Source organism: Chiloscyllium plagiosum, chromosome 23 (assembly GCF_004010195.1).
Source record: "Chiloscyllium plagiosum isolate BGI_BamShark_2017 chromosome 23, ASM401019v2, whole genome shotgun sequence".
In the NCBI taxonomy this organism is placed as follows: domain Eukaryota; kingdom Metazoa; phylum Chordata; class Chondrichthyes; order Orectolobiformes; family Hemiscylliidae; genus Chiloscyllium; species Chiloscyllium plagiosum.
The window spans coordinates 7,848,739-7,867,549 of NC_057732.1; the positions used below are offsets into that span (position 1 = coordinate 7,848,739).

General features: G+C 40.7%; 1 protein-coding gene across 5 annotated transcripts in view; it reads left to right on the forward strand.

The window, feature by feature from the left end:
* Window positions 1-18,811, forward strand: part of LOC122561588 (ATP-binding cassette sub-family C member 9-like) — a 196,034-nt gene that overhangs the window by 59,724 nt on the left and 117,499 nt on the right. For 4 of the 5 annotated variants that reach the window (XM_043713432.1, XM_043713427.1, XM_043713430.1 and 1 more), the window contains exons 6-9: window positions 4,401-4,586; window positions 8,464-8,511; window positions 10,544-10,708; window positions 16,676-16,831. In XM_043713432.1, coding sequence (XP_043569367.1) covers window positions 4,401-4,586; window positions 8,464-8,511; window positions 10,544-10,708; window positions 16,676-16,831 — 555 coding nt within the window. The remainder of the gene's footprint in view (window positions 1-4,400; window positions 4,587-8,463; window positions 8,512-10,543; window positions 10,709-16,675; window positions 16,832-18,811) is intronic. The other variant, XM_043713431.1, reaches the window with a different exon arrangement.

The window sequence follows — 18,811 nt, forward strand, 5'->3', positions numbered from 1 at the left end:
AGGCGGAAGATGAGGTGCTCTTCCTCCAACCGTCGTTTTGTTGTGGTCTGGCGATGGAGGAGTCCAAGGACCTGCATATCCTTGGTGGAGTGGGAGGGGGAGTTGAAGTGTTGAGCCACAGGGTGGTTGGGTTGGTTGGTCCGGGTGTCCCAGAGGTGTTCTCTGAAATGCTCCGTATATGAATAGGAAGGGTTTGGAGGGATATGGGCCGGGTGCTGGCAGGTGGGACTAGATTGGGTTGGGATATCTGGTCGGAGTGGACGGGTTGGACCGAATGGTCTGTTTCCATGCTGTACATCTCTACGACTCTATTCAAGGACTCTATTTCCACTATTTCCCTCCCCGACAACTCATCATTACCCTGCCAGCCTTTTCTTGGAAAGAATTCCAAAAACTGATGACCCTCCAGAAGTTTGTTTTTGCCCAATTTCTACTTTAAATAACGAGACCTAGTTCTAGATTCTGCCATAAGAAGGGTGCCATCTCCACATCTACTCTGCCAAAGACCCCTCAGGATTTTGTATGACTAATCAAGTCATCTTTCTTTCTTCTAAGCTCTATTGGATACAGGCCTGGCTTATCCAACCTCTCATAATAACTAAGCCCTGTCATTCCAAGTATTAATCTGTTAAACCTTCTCCAAAATGCCTTCATTTACATTCTTCCTTAAATTAGGTGACCAATACTATGTACAGATGTGGTCTCACTAGTGCCCTGCATAAATATGAGGTGTAGCATTTTGGAAAGGCAAATCAGGGCAGGACTTATACACTTCATGGTAGGGCCCTGTGGAGAGTTGCTGAACACCTTGGGGTGCAGGTGCGTAGTTCATTGAAAGTGGAGTCGCAGATAGACAGGGTAGTGAAGAAGGTATTTGTAACACATTGAGTCGGGGAGATGGGACATCATCTTATGGCTGTAAAGGACATTGGTGAAGCCACTTCTAGAATTCTGCATCCAATTCTGCTCTTCCTGCTATAGGAAGGATATTGTTACACTTGAAAGTGTTCATAAAAGATTTACAAGATTATTGCCAGGATTGGAGAGTTTGAGCTATAGGGAGAGGCTGAAAAGCCTGGAGCATTTTTTCCCTGGAGTGTCAGAAACTGAGAGGTGACCTTATAGAGGTTACTTTAAATCATGAGGGGTATGGATAGGGTGAATAGCCAAGGTCTCTTTTTTCCCCGGGTAAGAGTCCTAGGGAGAGCATAGGTTTAAGGTGAGAGGGGAAAAATTAAAAAGGACTTAAGAGATAACATTTTCACACAGAGGGTGGTGTGTGTATGGAATGACCTGCTAGAAGAAGTGGCGGAAGCTGGTACAATTATAACATTTAAAAGGCATCTGCATGATTATATAATTAGGAAGAATTTAGAGGGATTTGGGTGAAATCTGGCAAATGGGACTAGGTCAGTTTAGAATATCTGGTGGTGCTAACGAATTGGAACAAAGGGTCTGTTTCTGTGCTGTATAACTCTGACTTTATGAATTATAAACTCTCCACGTTTGTATTCAATTCCCCACATGAGAAATGATAACATTCAATTACTTTCTTAATTATTTGCTGTAACTTTGCCCTAACCTTTTATGATTTATGCACGAGGTCACCCAGATCTGTATGCAACTCAGAATAATGCAATCTCTCTCCATTTAGATAATATGGTTTTCTTTTGTTCTTCTGCCAAAATGAACAATATCACATTTTTTTCCACATCATTTTCCGTATCTTTGCCCACTCACTTAATCTATGCATCTTTTTGTAACCTCCTTGCTTTCTTCACAACTTACTTCTGTGTTTTCAGTAAATTTGGCCAGAATATCTTCCATCTCTTCCTCCATGTTACTTTTGCAAAATGTTAGCAGTTGATGTTCCAGCATCTTATAAAATGCCCATTTAATCTTCTATCCAAGCCTATATGCTACCTCGTCCACCATGAACTTTCATTTTCCATCACAACCTTTCACATGGAACTTTATCAAATGCCTTCTAGAAATCTAAGTGCAGTACATCCAGTGGTTTCAGTTTGTCCACAACATGTGCTACCACCTCAAAGAATTTCAATAGATTAATCAAATATGATTTCTCTTTCACCAAACAATATTGACTCTGACTGATTACCTTGAACCTGTCCAAGTGACCTGTTCTAACTTTGTTAATTGTCGATTCTACAATTTCCCCGATGACAGATTTAAAACTAACTGGCCTCTAGCTTCCTACTTTCTGTCGTCTTTCATTTTCAATAAAGCAGTTGCAAATATTATCTTCTAATCTAATGACACTTTCACAAATTAAGGGACTTTTTAAAAATTAAAATCATATGTCAACTATCTGACAACTTTTAAGACCTGGGCACTTGCCAGCCCATAGCTCTAATAATTTATTCAGTACTACTTCTCTGGTGATTGTGATTTTCCTGAGTTCCTCTTTCCCTTCCACTTCCTGATCTATTGATACTTCTGGGATGTTACTCATCTCTTCTATGGAGAAGACTGATGCAATATATCTGTTCATTATTAATTGCCCATTCATATTTTATCATGTTAACTTTTATTTTCTTTTAATATTTATAGCAGCTCTTACTATCAATTTTAATATTTCTGGTTAGCTTTCTCTCTTACTCCAATTTCATCTTTTTTTTGTCATTCTTGACTGTTTTTAATTTTTTTTTACCTGTGTTTGCATGATTATTTGCTTTTCCTCTAAGTCTGACACACTTCTTATAATTTGTCATTAATCATGGATGATGTGTATTTTCTTAGTCATTGGAATGTATCCGTGTATTTTAAAATATCCTCTTAAAGGTCTGCCACTGCATCTCTATTGAACTAGCATTTAACCAAATTTACTTCAGCCAGCTCTGCTTTCATGTCCTCATAAAAAAAATCTTAAGCCCACTTCTCACTCATTCAAACTGAATATAATGTTCAATCAAATTATGCTCATTGCTACTTGCCTTCAGCATTATTTGATCCTACCTCATTGTAAAATACTAGGTCTAGTATAGTCTGCTCTCCATCCAGCACTTAAACATGCTGTTCTAAAAAACTATCCAGAAAACATTCTATTAACTCCTCATCTAGGCTACCTTCACATATCTGACCTTTCCATTTCATAGATAGGTTAATATCTTCCATGATTATCATCATGTCTTTCTGACAAGCTTTCATCATTTTTATCTTTGTGCTCCACCCCACAGTAGGGGCCATGTACACCACTCTTTCTACTCAAGCTGATCCCACATCTCAGTTATCTGAACTTACATCTTTCCTTTCTATTGTGCTAATATCACCATTAACTAACAGAGCCACCCTTCCATCTTTCCCCCAGTTTCCTAAATGCCCTGCATCTTCATTTCTCAATCCATGTCATTCTACAAAGATCACATCCATTCTAGATTCCGAAGGGTTTCAAATATTTTATACAGATTGAGAATAGCACTCGGGGTCAGACATTTAGAATAGGAATGTCATATTTTGAAAACCATTTCTATATCGATCTGGAACAGCCCAGCAACAGCAGTGAAGTTCAAAGCCTAATATTTCTTTAGAAACAGTTAGACATTAAAATGGGAGCATTCGAGGATCTTGTTGGTAGGACAAAGAGGAAGACTGGACTTTTGTCAACATTTGGTTGATTTCTGAACTAGTGAATAAACTGACATTGCTACGTGCTAATCGGTTTTGCAGAATGCACTGCACCACGGATATTTTAACCTACTTTCTATTCTTGCTCCAACTTCAGGTGTAGAACTTACTGATCCTCAGGACAATTTCACTAGTAAACAAAATGATTGGAAATTATCCTCACCTCTATCCAAGGCCCTAAAGGAGCCTTCCACATCCATCAAAGTTTTACCTGCACACTAATATCATTTATTGTATCCATTGCTCCCGGCGCGGTCTCCTCTACATTGTGGGGACTGGATGCCTCCTAGCAGAGCGCTTTACAGAACATCTCCGGGACACCCGCACCAATCAACCACACCGGCCCATGGTTCAACACCTCAACTCCCCCTCCCACTCTGCCGAGGACATGGAGGTCCTGGGCCTCCTTCACTGCCGCTCCCTCACTACCAGACACCTGGAGGAAGAACGCCTCATCTTCCGCCTCGGAACACTTCAACCCCAGGGCATCAATATGGACTTCAACAGTTTCCTCATTTCCCCTTTCCCCACCTCACCCCAATTCTTTGCCCGAAACGTCGATTTCGCTGCTCCTTGGATGCTGCCTGAACTGCTGTGCTCTTCCAGCACCACTAATCCAGAATTAATATCTTGTGTCATACTTTCAAATTGTTAACAGTCTCCCTGCCCCTGCCCTGCTTGTAAACTGTTTGTTTCTTCCGTTATGCACAGTTACTTGGTTTGAATTAACCTCTTGTTTTTATTTTTCACTGCAGAAAAATGCACATTTCCCAGGTGAGCAGCCTCCGTCGATATGGCATTCCATGTACAGGGCGTACGGTCGACCAATCTTTCTTAGCAGCACTTTCCGCTACTTGGCCGACCTTCTAGGTTTTGCTGGCCCCCTCTGTATCTTTAAAATTGTCGACCACCTGAGCAAGACCAGCAAATCGAGTAGCCCTGTGAGTTTGTGATTTCGTACATTGCTTAGTTTCTGCGCTCAGCTCTTACTGATGTATTTTTGTGTTTAGCAGGTTAAGTAGTAATGGCAAGAAATGTAACTCTTCTGATTTGCAAGTACTTGTTGCATTCTTTAATAGCAGTTCTCAATGTCAAGCCAAAGACAACATCAAACCACCTAAGCAATCAATCTCATTGAAGAATTCTCACAGCTAGCCAAGCAGGAAATGAATATTGCAACTTTTTTAGGTGGGATGGTGGCTCAGTGGTTAGCGTTGCTGCCTCAACCGCCAGGGACCCGGTTCGATTCCAGCCTCGGGCGACTATCTAATGTGGAGTTTGCACTTTCTCCCTGTGTCTGTGTGGCTTACCTCTGGGTGCTCTAGTTTCCTCCCACAGTCTTAGATTAGGTGTACTAGTGATGCTAAATTGCCCAGTGTCCAGGGATATGTGGCTCAGGAGGATTAGCCTTGGGAAATGCAGGGTAGGGGGTAGGTGTGGGTGGGATGTTCTTCAGAGGGTCAGTGTGATCTTGATGGGCCAAAAGGCCTGCTCCCACACTGTAGGGATTCTGTGAAATGATCAAGTTACATTAACATTTTACAGAGAGTAAAGATTGACATAAACTGTGGGTTCAAGGTGGAAGATGAACTGTCACAAATAATTTTGTTTTCAGAGATAATCTAGTTTTACCATACGCTTTAGAATAAGGACAATAACGATGTACACAAATGTAAAACAATTTTTCTTGATCAGATCAATTGATTGATGATAGTTATTCTTCTGATCGGATTAAAGCCCCTGTTACACCCACAGTAAAAAATTGCTTAGTTATTTTAATGCATTTTCTAATGGTGATCTGAGAGATAAAAAGGGAGGTTTGCTCCAGATCTGGTGATTTTTACAGAAATCTGCCTGTGCAGTGAGTGGTGGTGTGGCGGGGAGGTGCAGGGAGGAATGTCAGCCAAAATTTTTGACTGTCTGGCAGATAGTTAGTAGAAGCTGACCACAACTTTAGCCTAATGTGGAAATCTAGAAGTTGATGCTTTGGTTAATTGAGTGCAGTGAGGGCAGGTGGCAGATTCACTCATTCAGATGGAACTCAGTCTCTAACTTGCAGTTAAACCTTGCCAGCCCTTAAGGTCTTAGATATTGGGAGTAAGGAGATATAAAGAGTCGGGCAATGCTGTGCTGTGCCACTTTGCTACATTTATGTTGACTCATTTGTCGCAGAACCTGAAGCCCTTTAGGAGGACAGAGAACATTCAGTCTACTCCTAATTTCCTGTGTGAGCATTTCCAGGGCTGCATCAGGGAATTAGAGACCCTGAAGGAAATCATGACAATCACTGGTTCAGCAATTCAGTCTGTGCTATGAACTGCTTGAAAGTGCGCCTCTCCCTTAAGCTATTGCAGTCAGCCTTTTTGTAGTGGCTGCCACTTCCCTATGAATTCTTCTGCATTCGGCTAATCAGTGAGCTGCCTATTAAGGGCATGATTAACTCAGGAAGGCTCGCTAACTTGTTTTAACTGAGGCTAACCCTGAAAGTTGATCCTGGCTCAGACATGTCCTTAAAGCAAGACACTCTCCAGAATGTGGGACTAAAATCTTCAGAGTTCCACATTTTCAGGGCAAGACGTTAACTGCAAAAAACATCACGTGATTATTAAAGATTATATAATACTAAGAAGTATGTGTATCACAACCATTTTTAAAAGACTGTGTTTGGTGATAGGAAATGCACACTATGCAATTGCAGTAAGTCCACATAAGACCATAAGACATAGGAGTGGAAGTAAGGCCATTCGGCCCATTCAATCATGGCTGGTGGGCATTTCAACTCCACTTACCCTCACACTCCCCGTAGCCCTTAATTCCTTGCAAGATGAAGAATTTAGCAATCTCTGCCTTGAAGATATTTAACATCCCGGCCTCCACTGCACTCCATGGCAATGAATTCCACAGGCCCACCACTCTCTGGCTGAAGAAATGCCTCCTCATTTCTGTTCTAGATTGACCCCCTCAAATTCTAAGTCTGTGTCCATGGGTCCTAGTCTCCCTGAAACAAATTCCCAGCATCCACCCTTTCTAAGTCATGCATTCTCTTTATATCTCCTTATTGCCAATATCTAAGACCTTAAGGTGTAGCAAGGTTTAACTGCAAGTTAGAGACTGAGTTCTATTCAAGCCTACAAATAAATAAGTGAATCTGCCACCTGCCCTCACTGCACTCAAGGTCTGCTTCTACAATGGCTTAATCAAGCATTTTTCCTTCAATTTGTAGCCCCTCTGCTGTCATATATCAAACATTTGTTCAGAATGTGTTACATTAGAAAAGTACACCTGATAGAAGTATTGACTAAACTCTCTGATATTTTGTTCATGTCAACCTAAGAATTAGCCCTGCAATATGGCACACTGGGAATCAGTCACCTTTAATGCACTCCCAAATGCTGGTGATTCTAAACAACGCATTTAAAATGAAGTATTAACGCTTTAGATTAGATTACTTAGTGTGGAAACAGGCCCTTCGGCCCAACAAGTCCACACCAACTCACCCCCCTATACCTAACATTACAGGCAATTTAGCATAGCCAATTCACCTAACCTGCATATTTTTGGACTGTGGGAGGAAACCAGAGCACACCCACACAACCACAGAGAATGTGCAAACTCCACACAGACAGTCGCCTGAGGTGGGAATTGAACCCTGGCCTCTGGCACTGTGAGGCAGCAGTGCTAACCACTGTGGCACCGTGCCGCCCATCCATTCTGCAATGTTAAAAGTTAAAGGTATACAAACTTGATTAGGCTGTGGCAACCTCTCAGGCACAAAATAATGTGTGCACAGTAACTATTCCTGACACCTGGCTAATTGGCGTCAGCAGTAACAGTGTTTGTAAAACAGTCGTTTGGTATTACAGATCCTGATTAGAGTCGTAGAGTTGTACAGCATAAAAACAGACTCTTCATTCAATTTATCTGCACCAACCTCATAGCTTAAACTGACCTAGTCCCATTTGCCAACATTTGGCTGATATTCCTCTAAACCTTTCCTATTCATGTACTCAACCAGATGACTTTTAAATGTTGTAATTTTAACAGCCTCCACCTCTTTCTCTGGCAGCTAATTCAAATGCACACCATCCTCTGGGTGAAAAAAATGCCATTTAGATCCCTTTTAAATCTTTCCCTCCTCACCTTAAACCTGTGTCCTCTAATTTTAGACTCCCCTACCCAGGGAAAATGTTGGCTATTCACCCTATTCGTGCCTCTCATGATTTTATACACTTCTAAAAGGTGTATAAAATCACCTACAGTGGCTCAGCCTCCGAAACTTGGGGAAAACAGCCCCCACCTATTCAGCCTTTCTCTTTCCCTCAAACCCTCCAGCTTATATCTTTGTAAATCTTATCTGAACCATTTCAAATTTCACAATATCTTTCCTATAAGAGGGAGACCAGAATTAGATACAATATTCCAAAAGTGTCCCCACCAATGTCCTGGACAACCATTGCTGGAAAATACTTTTTTTTTTGTCAAAATATTTTTGTCTTTCTCATCTGGACAATTTGTAGGAATGCCAATTTAAAGGAAAGCCAGCATTTATAACACATGAGAGGAGAGTGCTGATTGGTTGATTGACATGTGAACTCTAATAGAGATATTGCCATTGGACGATGCACTAATTAATGATGACTGACAGTTAGCTGAAAACTGCCTGGCTGATTACTCAACTTGTATCGAAATGGAAGTTCTTTTGACTGTTGCATTTAAAACTTGAATTTGCGTGAAAAGCTTTGGTAAAATGGGTCAATCTGTAAAAAAATTAAAACTTTCCTCGTGAAGGCTGTTTATTAAATGTACAACTTTCCTCAGGTTAACGAAACCATTACCATGGTGGGCAACACAAATCAGACGGATAAAGTAAGTAAATTAGTCGTCTATTACAGCAACTAACAATTTGAAAGATGTGGATGGAACCTGATGAATGACTCGGTTTCAACCGATTAGTAACTATAAGCCCAGCAAATTAGACACAGCTATTCTATGAAGATGTACATGCATAGTAGTTTAGTGTTTATTTCAGTGCAGTAATAATCTGGAAGGTCCTGGATGAATAATCCCAAGAAAAGTAATTGAAATATTACTACAACAGTTTGCAAATTTGAATTTAGTTTTTCTTTTAAAAGATTAACAAATGAAGCTGATATATGTAAATAAAGATTCTGAAGCAATTGGATTGTTGTGAAATTCTATTGGTAATATCCTGCAGAGAAGGAAACCTGCTATTCCTATATGGTCTGGCCTATATGGGTCCAGTTCTACATCAATGTAATTGACTGTGCTGAGTAACCTGACCTAGCCAACTGCTCCTTCAAGCTATGGCCATTGGTTTAGGCCTATCATCACCTTCTCAAAACAATTGAGGATGAATAGTAAGTTCTAGTTTTTCCAGGGACATCATATTCCAAGAATTAAACTTAAGCAGAAATATAAATGGACACCTGTACAGACATCATATTCCAAGAATGAACCTTAAGCAGAAATATAAATGGACACCTGTACAGTCCAATGTCATCAATGTCAGGTCTTTATTAAGTGTTGTGCTCTTGCAGTCTATTACATGTTAACAAACAGTTGCAGTTGAATGAAGCTAAGTCAATTGACAACCTGGCATTCAAATGTTGAACTCTTCATTTCGCTGTAACCAGAGCAGTAAATTAGCCTGCCATCATCCTCAAATTTCAACCATAGTTCAATCTGCCTTTCTCCCTGGCCAGACCCTTTCATTCCCATGTTGTGATCCGGCCACTGGTTTCATTGCCTCGTGTCCATTGGTGACTTACACTTGCAGGGAATCAATCTCTGCCGCAGAGAATAGCTCTCATATGGAAGATGCAGAATGAGCTGAACAGGGTCCCAGTGAAGCTCACTGGAGTCAGGCAGTAATCATGATTTGTGTCCATCAATAACTAAGTAGTTATATCAATGAGAAACAAGAAGATTCCATCCTATTCACACTCCCATACCTGCTCCAGCTCATCCCACTGAAAAATAATTGGAGATAAAATGATAACACTGACACTATTCAAATGATTGCGACTGGCGTGTGCATAGACAAGAGAATGAAGAGAATCTGAGTAAGAGCAGTGAGATCACACTTACTAATGATGCACACAAAAGTATGTCAGTAAAGGTGACTCTGTAAAGATCTTAGACTCAAGCCAGGTCTGTGACAAAGAATAGACACCTAACAACTTGCGAGGTCTTTCAACAGAACAATGGGAATTTTGCTCCCAGCTTTGTCCATTGCTTGATCACTCCTGTTCAGTTCCTTTATCTGTAGATCATAGATCGATGGGTATAATCAGAAAGGATGCCTTTGTCTTGCATTGAAAGCCTTAGCTTAGAAAAGGTGTGCACAGGAAAAATACAGCTCTCTGTCTGACTCCAGTGATGTAATGATGTTCTTAACTGGCAAGTGTTTAAAATACTGTCTAATTGCACCTCTAAAAGCAAGGCTTAAACAGCTGTCTCGATGTGAAGCACTGCAGTAAAATGGATTGTTATCCTTACTTGCATGTTATTACCGCATGGAAAAAGGAACTGATCCAACTGACAGCTCAATTGTTTTGTTTTAAGACCTAACTTTCAGACATTACAGAATAGCAGCGACTATAGATGAAGTGTGGAAAATGAGTTTGGGGTGAGACCAATCAAAGGCACTTTTCATCATTCATCCAGCAGTATGTAATGAAACAAGCTTTGGAAAATGTATATGACAAATACAGTTAATGTTTCCTGTTTGAAATGTTATTCTTTCTAAAATAAATCAGATGAACTTCTCTTGTGGCAGAGAGAATCCTTTTAATGCTTTGCACATGTCTGACAGACGTCAGGCTGCAAGGTAATCACGCTTTTCTCTTACTGTCAACTGAAATCTTTCCTTTTTTAGGTAATATTTATGGGCGTTTATTTCGTGTCATCAAAGGAATTTTTGGAGAATGTTCATGTTCTGGCAGTGTTGCTGTTCCTCGCCCTCATATTACAGAGAACGTTTTTACAAGCATCCTACTATGTGGCCATAGAAACGGGCATCAATTTGCGTGGAGCCTTACTGGTGTGTATGATATCAAGTCGCGCTACATTATACCCCGTTAACTGCTGCAGACTCGAACAATGTTTTACTTTTGTCAAAAGACGGTTCACTTCAGCAAATACTGCAACCTGTCTTAGAGAACCCTGTGGGACCTGTTCCAAATAATGTTGTAGCAAAATCTTAAAAGGGTTGACTAAATGTTTTAACAGTGGGTCTTGTCTTTTCACAGAATTTTTACAGTGCAGGAGGAGGCCATTTGGCCCATCATGGCTGCACCAAATGTGCATCATGGCTTTGTGTCATTCTCCTGCCTTTCCCCTATACCCTTAGGCATTGAATGACTGTCAAATACACACAATGCCCTCTTGTACGCCTCAACTGATTTTGCTTCCAGGCAGTGTATTCCAGACCAACCTCTGTGTTTTGTGTCACTTCACACCTGCTACGTTTGCAAGTCACTTTAAATCTGTGCCCTCTCCTTTTCAGTCCTTTTATAAGTAAATAGTGAGCTGTACTGAGGGATTTGCTTTTACGTAGTGCCTTTTATGAGCTTAAGACTTTCCAATGTGCTTAACAACCAATCAAATACTTGTCAAATGTACTCACTTATTTGTCATGATTTTGAGACGCCGATGTTGGACTGAGGTGGACAAAGTTAAAAATCACACAACACCAGGTTATAGTCCAACAGGTTTATTTGGAAGCAATAACTTTCGCAGTGCTGCTCCTTCATCAGGTGATTGTGGAGAATAAGTTTGTAAGACACAGAATTTATAGCAAAAGTTTACAATGTGATGTTACTGAAATTATATATTGAAAAAGACCTGGATTGTTTGTTAAGTCTCCCATCTTTTCAAATGACCATGTTGGTTTCAGTTCTTTCATAGTAAATCGCAGAACTTTTTTAAAGTTACGTTCTCAAATGAACGTTAATAATAGGTGCCATGTCGGCCCAGATAATGTATCGAAGGTGTTAGCTTTTAAAATGACCATCTTGGTTTCAGTTTTTTTATATATAAGTCTTATATATAAGAAGCTGTCAGCTTCTACACTGTGAGCACCAACAATCAGCCCTGTGATAATGAAAACTAATTCACGTTTCGGTGTGGTTTGAGGATAATTATTGGTCAGGACAGCAGGATAACCTCCTCTGTGTTCTTTGAAATAGCTCCATGGTGTATTTTACATCTCGTGGAGAGGACAAACAGTTTAATATCTAATGGTGACAACTCATACAAGTGCAGCCTTAGCACCAGCTATGCTGAGGAGCATGAGACTGGGGTTGAATGCACACCTTTTTGGCTCAAAGTACATATAAAGAGTTGTCACTGTTACAAAGTGGGAAACCCAGTCGAGGCTCACAAACAGATACGATCAGATATTCTGTTTTAACAGAGCCTGACCCTGCCCTGGCTTATAAATGGCTTGACGATTAGATCAATCTTAGCTGGCAATGTAATTGCTGTCTTAAAATAGAGGATGGAAATAAATGCTGATGACCTAGGCAGCAATACTCATTGTATGGATCTCTTTTAACAGCAGTGCCACATCAATGTGACGACCAGCTCTTTTAATCACTGGGTTCCTGAATGCAGGAAACTCTTCCTCCAGTGGGGGTGCAAGATGTGTCAAGTGTTAGATTTTTGGAACAAATAACAAGGATTCCCAGTCCTGATGGTTAACTAGTAGCTCTTGCTGGAGCATGTGTTTATGTGAATGTAGCAGTTTGTAAGATTCAATTCTGAATGTTCAGCAGAGACTTGCAAATGGACGGCAGAGACTCTCAAATCAAAGACTCTCAAAGTTACCTTAAACCCAGCTGTGTCCGGATATTTTTATAAGCTGCCATCACCTGACTTTCCTTCCTTACCAGTATCGCATGTCTAAATATATGGCTGGGAAATTCCTTTGAGCTGCTCCCAGGTCACCACCAACACTTCATCGGAATGTAGGAGGAACCCCAGGCTCATTCTTCATGAAGGGCTTATGCCGGAAATGTCGATTCTCCTGCTCCTCGGATGCTGCCTGATCTGCTGTGCTTTTCCAGCACCACACTCACCACTCTGATCTCCAGCATCTGCCATCCTCACTTTCTCCCTGTAGTAGGAACCCCAGTAACATAAATAAGCAGACCTTTGGCCGAGCTTCTGATAAAGAAATAGCTACAGATCTCAAGTAACTCCCAACTTTGTTATCTTGGGCATGGTCCACATAATTCATCCCCAGAACTGATAGCTGTGCCTCTAACTGTCTCAGCCCTAAACTTTGAGATTTTTATCCTAAAATGATACACTTCACTTTCTTCCTTTTTAGATGGCCTTTACAATCCACTAAACCAATGCTTTAGTCACCTCACTAATACCTATTTGGAATCAAATATTTCAAGTTGTTGTTGTTTTATAGGCCCACTTAAAGAATGACCACTTTGTTGAGGTTGAGAAAGGTCTCTGGTTCTGATGGATCTACAGAACAGCATCAGACATTCTTCTGTGTGTTTGTAATACCAAGCTATTCCCCCTGTTTGTAACTCTTAATTTCAACCCATTTGGAGGTGAGGGCTAATGAAGATGGTACTGGGAGGTGTGGAGGTGGGCTACAGAGGATTTTCCTGAAGAAGGGCTTATGCCCGAAACGTCGATTCTCCTGCTTCTTTGATGCTGCCTGACTTGCTGCGCTTTTCCAGCAACACATTTTTCAGCTACAGAGGCCACTGAGCTGGTGAAGTCTTCAGTAGTTGAAAACCACCTTAGTTAGTCCTTGCTGAATAACGCTTACAATATAATCAATGATCTAATGCTTTGTTCAGTGGGTACATCCTCAATGTGGGGGTGAGTACTCTGCTACATTGGGGTACGTCAGTGTGATGATTTCATTAAACATGTATACTGACCTTCATCTCACAAAGCTCCACTTCACAATATGTGTTGACTCTCATGCTCCTTCTCTACTTTCTGCTTCGTTTCCAATATTTAAGTCTCAAACCCTGTCAATAATGTGAAACTTTTAAGTCTACTTCTCTGACCTTTTATCGAATATATTCTTTATTACAAGGCATTGATATTTGTGAAACATTTCCTGACAAATTGAAAAGGTCCACAGTGTATTTCTTTGACTGGATTTTACATAAATCCACAATAAGTCCCATCCTTACAACCTTCCTTCTAAGAAACACTTTTCTTTTAGGTAAGGTTTTCATTCATTTTTTTTGTGGTTGACCATAGAATTCCTACAAATCTATGCACCAGTAGGCCTTAGGCATTTCCTGAAGAAGGGCCTGTGCCCGAAACGTCGAATCTCCTGTTCCCTGGATGCTGCCTGACCTGCTGTGCTGTTCCAGCAATAAAGTTTCAACTTTGATCTCCAGCATCTGCAGACCTCACTTTCTCCTTAGGCACTTCCTTCATCCTGCCTTTAGAGCTTATGTGTTTAGGCCCTAATTTACTAGAGCTTTCCTCTTCTCCATCCTTTCTCCTTCCTTCAAGAATTAATTTGCATTTATATTGCATGTTTCATTAATAAAGTCCTTGTCAACCAATCAAGTCCTTTTGGTTAATATTTATTGTTGTAAGCTGAAAATGTGTTGCTGGAAAAGCGCAGCAGGTCAGGCAGCATCCAGGGAACAGGAGAATCGACGTTTCGGGCATAAGCCCTTCTTCAGGGCTTATGCCCGAAACGTCGATTCTCCTGTTCCCTGGATGCTACCTGACCTGCTGCGCTTTTCCAACAACACATTTTCAGCTCTGATCTCCAGCATCTGCAGACCTCATTTTCTCCTCATTTATTGTTGTAAATAAAGCAGCCAGATTTAAGGCTGCAATAAATAGATATTTAATTAGTAAGGGCATCAAAAATTATTTGGGAAAAGGCAGGAGAAGGGAATTAAGGATTATGTCCATTGAATGTTGGAGCAGACTCAGTGGACTGACTGGCCTCGTTCTGTTGCTATGCCTAGTCTTATTGCACATAGAAAGATATCACATTGCGAGAACAACCAAAGCAGTAAATTTAATAATGTTAACTAAGAGGTATATTTAGACCAGGAGCTCATTAAAATTTACCTCATTTGACCAGGATTTTAGTCTTTTTTTTATTACCTCCTTAATTGGCTTAGCAATCAAATACTGAGTGTTTATAATACTGCAAAAGGCCTTGAGACATTTTCCATTATAGAAGATGTGGTATAAGTGTTCTGTTATTGTTATTCCTAATAGGGGACTAATTGCCAAACATCATAGTTGCCATTTTGCAGCAATCTTGTACTTACCAACAAGCAAATGGTATTCTGCATGATTTAGAGGACCCAAAATGTATTAGCCTCCAATTCTGTTATATTTCAGCATAGTGTTAGCATTGTGCTACTTGTCAGCAAAAAAAAATAGGAATTTTAATGAATGAATGTTTTACGCTATGCCTGGGCTTCCTTGTCTTCAATATTCACTATACCATTCACTGCAACCCTCTATGCTCATTAATATTTCTGCACCCATCATGAAATTTTGCATTTTGCACTAATTCTGGAAAATCTATATATGCGTATGCAGTAAAGTGGTTTCTGGCAACTTGATATTTACAAATCCTCCCGATTCTGACCTGCACTTTTTGCTCTGCTCCTTTGAATGCATCCACTGGGCCTCAAGTAAAATGGCTGGTAAAACTGAAGGCGTTACTACATTTCATATGATCCTCGTGTATGAAGAATTAAATGACTTAATAGAACACTGCCTACGTTTTGCATTTTCCTTGGACACAACTTGCTGGTGTAATTTGTTTATCTCGGTTTTGATGTTATGGAATATGAGTGTTCCTGATAGTGACTGTTGGTGCATGTAATATCAGATATGATTGCCATGGAAACTGATGTTTGTTTCGGTGTGACTTGCCGACTACACTGTTTGAGGGAATTCAAGGCCCTCAAATTTAAATGGATTGTTGTCAGGTTCAGAATGCCCACTTTTAACATAGAACATAGAAAATTTATAACACAGAATACATTGAGTCTATCTATGAACCTGACATAGATAGATATCACATTGCGAGAACAACCAAAGCAGTAAATTTGTTTCGTCCTCTGAATTTATTTTCAAAAAATTTATTCTTTCACAAAATATGGGCATCATTGGAAAGATCACAGAATCCATACAGTGTTTAGATTACTTACTTACAGTGTGGAAGCAGGCCAATCGACTCATCAAGGCTGTACTCACCATCCCACCCAGACCCACCCTATCCCTGTAACCCAGCACCTCCCATGGATAATCCACCTAATCTGAACATTCCTGGACTCTATGGGCAATTTAACTTGGCCAATCCACCTAACCTACACATCTTTGGACTGTGGGAGGAAACCAGAGCACCCAGAGGAAACCCACGCAGACGCAGGGAGTGTGTGCAAACTCCACACAGACAGTCATCCGAGGGTGGAATGGAAATTGGGTCCCTGGTGCTGTGAGGCAGCAGTGCTAACTGCTGAGCCAGCGTGCTGCTGCTTGTCATGATGTGTTCCCTTGACGGAGTGGCTTGGTAAGGCAATTTCAGAGATCACTCTGTTGTGGATGTGGACCAAATGAGGGTGACAGATTTCCTTGCTTAGTGAACATAATGGGTTTCTGTGACAATGGACATTACTTTCATGTTCTTTATTACCAAGACTAGATTTATATTACCAATTTTTTAATTGGATTCAAATTCCACCAGCCGATGTGGTGGGATTTGAACCCTTGGCACGAGAGCATTTACCTGGCTTTCGGAATTACTGATCTAGTAGCAGTACCGTTGCACTAGTGTCATCCTACCGTTGGGGCTTAAGCTCTTGTAGTCTGTTTATGAAGCTGGTGTCTAATGCAGTAGGCCCCAGGATTTTCACAAAATTTTTTTAAACACTAAGCATTGCTGCTTTGTTTAAGCAGGATTGATCAGCTCCCTTCGCTTTATATGAAATCTGTCTGTTCTCCTTGAAAATAATATCTGTTTATGCTCGATTTTCTCTAGGCGATGATCTACAACAAGATTCTCCGTCTCTCCACCTCCAATATGTCAATGGGAGAGGTGACCTTGGGCCAAATCAATAACCTTGTTGCCATCGAAACAAACCAGTTGATGTGGTTCCTATTCCTCTGTCCTAATCTGTGGGCCATGCCAGTTCAGGTAAAGTACTCACATCAGATGTTTCTAACAGCCTTGAAATGTCAAGCAGGTAACCTATGGTGGAACTGGAAAGGGCACTTTTGCATGTCAGAGTCCGAAGGTTGCTTTTCTAAACAAACATAACAAGCTTGTATACTGAGCCAGTTAGCTTGCTTAAGAGTATGTCTTGGACTTAATTGTTCTCAATGTTGGCACAGACCTGTTGCAGACTTTATTGTTTTTGGAAACCCATTGGGTACCTTGAGCAGTCAAGTAAATCTATATTAATACAGTTCCTGTAATACTTTTTGCATTGGCACCTGACTTATGTCCCTGCCTCAGGCTTTACGTGATACAAGAGGATTAATCTCACAGAACAATATTGCATCTTTATTTGGACTAATATGGCACAGAAGCCTTTGGAGGTTATGGTGCCAAGGATCTGTAACTGCACATTTTACACGCAGTCCCTAAAACTGAAGGAAAGCAAAGACTGAAAAATGTCCTTTTGGACAGCCAGCAGATCCTTTCAACAGGCCCCAGACATGCTCATGTCAAATTACCTGAGCGATGGTCCTGCTTAATCATTTCAGAATCTCCAGAGTTAGTCAACCAGTTCTCCCTTAGCCATCCCTATATCTTCACTGTTTGAACCTGACAGAATATAGCTGGAAAAGAAACCCCAGAAATTGCTGGAGAAATTCAACAGATCTTGCACAGAGAAACAGAGTTAACATTTCGAGTACAGTGACCCTTCTTCAGAATGTACCAAAGGCTGAAAAGAAGGATTTGAAACATTAACTCTGCCTCCTGTCCACAGAGATTGCCAGACCTGCTGAGTTTCTTCAGCAATTTCTGTTTTACCGTTTCACATCTGCAGTTCTTCATTTTATATTTTATTTTAGAATATAACTAGACGTGTGGTGCCCTAGGAGTTCAAAACACTACCTGGTAACAGGCATTATGCACGGTATTTCTACTTCACATACCTCACCATAATGACACAATGAAACATCATAGACCTTGGCACACAGGACATAGAGCAGGAGTCTCTGGGAGTCATTTTCACCATAACCATTTGGTGCTTAATGACCCGAGTATATTGGCCACCTTTTAAAGAACCCAAACAATATACAAACGGAGTACAGTCAGATCCTAACTACCTACTAACCTCATGTGCTTGTTTGGAAAGCAGTCCCTGTTAAGCTGTATTTCAAATTGTGCAGATTAATCCTGAATATCAATGCTTAAAGAGCAACATCTAATCCTGCGCAGTTATCTGGAGATTGTAAGAGGTCATTTGTACAGGAAAATTGAGTTGTTTCTGTAACCAGTCATTCCATAACTAAATGTACACACTATGCTTTCCTTTCTAATTGGCTGAATACCGTGGTTTTGAAAAGGACAATATATTATCCATTATGCCTTGCAGAGAGGGACAAATAACAAAAGCTGGAGCTGAACAGCAGCCTATGGCCTTTTACACCATAGCTAATAACTGCAGTTCATTCCTATTAGATAGATATAGGAATCAAGATAGCAGTCAGAGACAATGGCGCAAATCTTCCGATCTAGGTAAGAATCCTTATTTCCATTCTGATCAGATAATAAGTTACCTGTTTACTATCTTACAATATTTCAGGACTAAAGTGCAAAATCTGTCTTAACTCACTGTTTGCAGCAAACAACACATGGGGAGTAATAGAGAAGGCTTAGGATGGTGGGTGGGTGAAGGGGATAGGGTGGAGGCATCGAAGAGGTGTGGTCGGTTGTCAGGGGTTTGGCGGTGTCTGTTGAGTGGGGAGGGCGGATGTTAGCAGGGATGGGTCAATTGTCAGATGAAGGGAGTTAAAGGTTGGTGGGAAAGTCATGACTGGTCAGGAGGTAGGTGGGAGATGGAATTCAGTGTGAATGACTGGCAGGTCAGTATTATTGTTACCCAGAAGTTAGGACAGGTTTTAATTGTTTGACTTTTTCTGAATAGCTGCACAGGTAGGTCAG